This window comes from Columba livia, unplaced genomic scaffold (genome assembly GCF_036013475.1).
Source record: "Columba livia isolate bColLiv1 breed racing homer unplaced genomic scaffold, bColLiv1.pat.W.v2 Scaffold_95, whole genome shotgun sequence".
Classification (NCBI taxonomy): domain Eukaryota; kingdom Metazoa; phylum Chordata; class Aves; order Columbiformes; family Columbidae; genus Columba; species Columba livia.
The window spans coordinates 501035-506543 of NW_027043818.1; the positions used below are offsets into that span (position 1 = coordinate 501035).

At 61.4% G+C, this 5509-nt stretch overlaps 1 protein-coding gene across 1 annotated transcript; it reads right to left on the reverse strand.

Annotated features, from left to right (window-relative positions):
- Positions 1-318: 318 nt before the first annotated feature.
- Positions 319-3910, reverse strand: LOC135578181 (maestro heat-like repeat-containing protein family member 2A). Its single transcript, XM_065048539.1, has 5 exons — positions 3495-3910; positions 2576-2741; positions 2080-2178; positions 981-1132; positions 319-597 (listed from the first exon to the last, which is right to left on the reverse strand). The coding sequence occupies exons 1-5, from the start codon at positions 3741-3743 to the stop codon at positions 319-321; spliced, it is 945 nt and encodes a 314-aa protein (XP_064904611.1). The 5' UTR covers positions 3744-3910.
- Between the last annotated feature and the right edge of the window lie 1599 nt (positions 3911-5509).

Genomic DNA, 5509 nt, shown 5'->3' on the forward strand with positions numbered 1-5509 from the left:
CCTGGCACTACCCCATGTCCCTGAGAACCTCATCTCCATCTGTTCAACCCCTCCAGGGATGGTGACTCCACCACTGCCCTGGGAAGCCTGTTCCAATGCCCCACAGCCCTTTCCAGGAAGAAATGTCTCCTCCTGGCACTTCCCACTTGGACCTTGTCCCTCGCTGGATGGCACTGGACGTTACGGCAAAGCTCTGCCCATGCACAGGGCCTCAGGGAGGTGCCAGTGCCCTCCTTCCCAAGAAGATGAACGCCAGGGACTCTTGGTTCCCCCCATGTCCCCCATTGCTCTTTTCTTGCCCAAAGAGCCCAGGAAGCCTCAGGCCTCCTCTGCTCTCCCTGCTCCTTCTCTAAGAGCTTCCCAGTTCCCCTGGCACCCCACAGCTCCCCAGCACCGTGTGGCACCGGCACAGACTCGCCGATCAGCCACGCCGGGCCCTGCACGAGTCCTCACCTCGGTGACCCGGGAGGTGTCCTGGACCCGCTGGTGCTGGCGCAGGAGCTGGAGGAGCTGCTCCCGGGCACACTGGCAGTGCCGCTCCTCACACACAAGGACACCAACCATGGCAGCCACCGCACCCAGGACAGCCCGATTATCCTGGGGAGGGAAGGGAGAGGCTCCGCTTGGGCGGCTGAAGCTCTGCCTGGTGCTCAGCACGCCCTGGACACCAGTCTGCCCTTCCCACTGGGAGGGGTTCCCTTTCCCTTCTGCCCCATGGGAGAGGGACTCCAGAGCAGAGCCAGCGTTTCCCCAGGCTGGTAGCCCAGCCCCTCCTGCAGAAAGGCCACAGGACTCGGCTGCTTCTCTCCAGGGAGGCCCCAGCCCCAGGCACAGTGCCAGCAGGCTCCCCGCTCAGGGGCTTTCCCCCCAGACCCCTTCTCTTCCCCGCTTCCCTCTGCTTGACCCCAAGGGGCACAGACGGACCCACTGACATGGACACCCCCGCTGTGGCCCCAGCTGTGGCAAGCAGCACTTCTCACCTGTTCCTCCTTGCAGCCCAGCCAATTTACCACTGCGTGATGGAAGAGCGGGTAAAGGTCTCCACAGAGCTGTGCTGCCCTGCTCTGAGGAAAGGGGTGTCGTTTCTGGCTGCACAAGTACATGGTGATGCCCTTGGACCATCGCTCCAGAACTGCACCAGGAAAGAGAAAGGACAAGGGAGCACATGGGAGTCTGCAGCAGGGAAAGGTCCTTGTACCCTCGCCCAAGCCTGCTTTACATACAGCCCCAGGCTCAGCAGGGCCCAGTCCGGGACCAGATCTGGATACGAGGACAAGCTGTGCTCTGGAGATGTCTGGATTCTAAGACCCCACTGATTCTCTCCTCCCCACTGCACCTCTTCCTCCTCAGTGGTCCCTTTGCCTCCAGCATTTGCCACCACAGCCCCTTCCCTTCTTGCATACTGCGCTTTCAGTGCAGGGACTTCAAACCTCAGGGGAGAGAAGGGGAATCACAAAACCACAGACTGGCTGGGTTTCAGGACCTCTGTAGATCCCCAGCCCCACCTGCTCATGCAGGGTCATGGAGCAGATCACACAGGTGGGTCCAGGCAGGTTTGAATGTCTCAGAGCAGGAGACTCCACACCCGCTCTGGGCAGCCTGGGCCAGGCTCTGGCACCTCCCAGCAGACAAGTTTCTCCTCACATTCAGATGGACCCTCCTGTGTTTCAGTCTGTGCCCGTTGCCCCTCACCCTGGCGTTGGGCACCACTGAACAGAGTCTGGTCCATCCTCTGACACCCACCCTTCAGATATTTACCAGAATAAATAAGGTCCCTCTCAGCCTCCTCCAGGCTGAATAGCCCCAGCTCTCTCAGCCTTTCCTCAGAAGAAAGATGCTCCAGACCCCTCAGCATCTTCGTAGCTCCTCTTTGTAAGGAACAGAAGCCATGGGAAGGGACCCTGGAGTTCCTGATGTGCCCTGCCCCAGAAAACTCTCAGGCTTCCCCCGCTCCTCCGCACACTCAGCAGTTCGGGGTCCCGGGGCGGGCTGACACCCACCACCTCTCCTCTAGGATCACATGGAGCCACCAAAGGCCACCCCAGCCCCTGCGCGGGCCCTGGCCGAGCTGACACTCACCCCCGCAGATGATGCGCAGGGTCCGGCCGCTCCCTGCCCGGCTCAGCGTCCTGCGCAGGGCCAGCAGCGTCGCTCCCGCGAAGGGGACACAGCGCAGGGCTGCAGAGGAGGGACAGAGGGACCCAGAGGGTCAGAGACACACAGGGGACACCAGGGTCCATCTCTCGCAAGGCTGCAGCTGCTGGGCCGTGTAGGACACACCAGAGGGCGTGGGGAGGGTGGCCTTCCCGAGGGGCACACGGGGAAGCCCTGTGGGGCAATAGGGGGGACAGTGGGGGACAGAGACCCTGCGGGTTTGTCTCCAGTGGGTTCCTACTGTCCGAGCACCAGGACTGGGCTGGTGAGGCAGAGCTGCTGGCCGGTCCTGGCACCAAGCGAGGAGGCGCGGAAACTCCAGAGTCCCCCCCAGTTCAAGACAGGGCATTTAGGGAGGGGGGATCCCTTCCACCTGTTATCACAGACCCCTGCCAAAACCAGGAGGCTGCATGTGCCGTACCATAGCTGCCAGCCATCTTGCCCAAGGTGACGAGCACAGCCTCATCAGGGACCTTCCCCACCACCTTCAGGTGGCTCTGCAGCTCAGCCATGACGAAGTAAAAGTGGGTGCGGGCCAGAGCCACCAAGAAGTCACTGGCGGCCATCTTCACATCATCCATCACACCCTGAAAAAGCGCCACATGGAATTACAGAATCATTTTGGTTGGAAAAGCCCCTCAAGATCATCGTAGTCCAACTGTTAACCCGACCGTGGCACTAACCCATGTCCTGAGAACCTCATGTCCGTCTGTCCAGCCCTCCAGGGATGGTGACTCCAGCACTGCCCTGGGCAGCCTGTTCCAATGCCCCACAGCCCTTTGGGGAAGAAATTGTTCCCCAGATCCAACCTCAACCTCCCCTGGGCAACCTGAGGCCGTTTCCTCTGCTCCTGGCGCTTGTTCCTGGGGAGCAGAGCCCGACCCCCCTGGCTCCAAGCTCCTTTCAGGCAGTTCAGAGATCAGAAGGTCTCCCCTCAGCTCCTGTTCTCCAGCTGAACCTCCCAGGTCCCTCAGCTGCTCCCATCACCCTTGTGCTCCAGCCCCTCACCAGCTCCCTTCCCTTCTCTCCACTCGCTCCAGCACCTCAAGGGATGTCCTGTAGCGATGGGCCCAAAACTGATCCCAGGATTCGAGGTATAACACAGTATTCAAGAAGTAACGTTGAGCCTGACGCCAGCTCTTGCTCAGTTAGAAACAAGCCCAAGTCCACCTCTCTGCACAGCTCTGTGTCCCCTCTTCAAATTCTGTCATGAAGAGTCCCCAGAGCTTCTCTCTGAGGACCTTCTTGGGTCTGAACAACCGAGGAACATCTCTGTATCTCCCCAGAACCCAGGGATGGAGGCACGCTGCTTTGCTGGCCCTGTCAGAGAACAAGCTCACCTGGGCTGCTCGCAGGTCACCCGAGGCCTCTGCTATGAGGCGGTTCACAACACCACCGGGCAAGCAGCCATCCTCTCCCTGCAAGGCATGCTCCAGCTCCCGGTATGTGTCCACCCGGTCACCCTGGGGACAGACCACAAAGGGCAGTGATGGGACTTGTTTACCCTTGTTCCCAGAGAGCCACCAGAGAGACCCACTGTCCTCCAAACCATCTGTGGGACACGGGCATGAGGTACAAGCTGCAGGCATCGCGTCAGGAGAGCCACGGGCAACGGCAAGATCTTCCGCGGCAGCTCTGAGACAAGCAGACAAGCCAGAGGGGGACACGGACCCCACCAGGGGAAGAGGCCGTGGGGGTCACTCCTGAGGACGGGGAAGGTGGCAGTCAGAGGGAAGGTGCCAGGTGGGCAAGGCGAAGGCGTGGGGACCAGTCCCTGCACTGAGGGGGAGAAGCCATGAGCACCCTGCACCCGGTGTCGCTCCTCGCACAGGCAGGAGCCCCGGGCTGCTGGGACAGCTCCAAACCAAAGCTCAGGAGGGGCCTTGGGTACCTGGGGAAAGGCACTGGGGAGAAGCTGGGGCTGATGGCAGAGGCCATGCCCTGCCCAGGAGAAAGCCGAGAGCTCCTGGGGACAGGAGGGAGGCAGCAGCGACATTAGTCCCATCTGAGCAGCAGGATCAGTGCTTGGGGACACAGCTTGCAGGGCAGAGATGCCATCAGACAAGATCCCTCTCTGCCATGGCCCCGGGGAAGCCTGGGGCATGGAGGGGAGCCCTCACCCCCCGCCTCACCTCATGGTCTTGCAGCTGTTTCAGCCCAGATGTCCCAATGGCCACAAAGGTGTCGACAGCCTCAGGGACAATCCCCGTCACCCCGTCTCTGTCCTCAGGACTGGAGGCTCTGGACGGGGGACACACACATGGACAGAGAGCTGGAAGGAAAGAAGGAACTGGTATTGCTGGCTGCAGAGCTTCCAGCAGGGGGGTGAAGGTCTCTCAGCCTCCCCAGCACCACCAGCCTGTGCTGGGCTGGGCTGGCAGGAGCAGTCGGTGGGATGAGAGGAGGGAGTGTGCCCCTCGCTGCAGCACTGGGCAGACCCCCTGGGGACTGGGCCCAGTCGGGGGTCCCCAGTGCCAGGACAGCAGCGACATGCTGGAGGGAGCCCAGCGTGGGGCTGAGCTGGGCAGGGATGGACACGGGGCTCTGCCAGGGGGCCGGGAGGTCTGCGGCTGCACAGCACCACAAGAGCTGCTGGGCCAGGCTGTCTCAGAGCCATCCCAGGCTGCTCGATGGAGGGCAGGGACAGGACGGAGCCCTCAGGGAGGTGCCTGGCAGCAGGACGGGAGGGGAGGTGACGGGGACACGGCCCCCAGCACCTGGAGGGACAGACGCTGCCTCGGCCTCCCGCCAGCCCCTCACCTCGGAGCGCCCTCATCCTCCTCGTGGCTGCAGATCTCCCAGATCAACGCTCTCCTCTTAACAGGTTCTCCTCCCTCAAACTCCACAAGAAACCAAGGCAACACCAGCCCCAGGAGGAGGAGATAGAACCCAGACGTTGTGACCTCACCGCAGGGCACGGTGCCTGGCCCAGGGCTGCGGTGGCACAGGGACATGTGCTGGGGACACACTGTGGGGCAGGGACCAGACAGGACCAGAGCAGGAGGAGTCTCTGGTAGATCCCAGGTGCAGCAGTTTTCTCCAAAAGGGAAAAATCATGTCAGGTGGCTTCACTGGAGGAGTCTGGGGCTTCCACCTGGGGCCTCAGCTTCCTATAGGAAGTGAGGTGACTGTGCGAGTACCTGGGAGGAGTCTTGGGTGGATCCTGCAGGACAGTTTCCACTCAGAAAGAAAAATCACCTCGGGGAGATTCATTGGAAGAGTCTGAGGCTGCCACCCAGCATCTTCTGTCCCTAAAGCAGAGGTCAAAATACTCCAGCAGGTTCCTGGGAGGAGGTTTGGGTTCTTCCCAGAGAAGCGAGCTTCTAGCATGAGAAAAGTCATCTTGGGTAGCTGC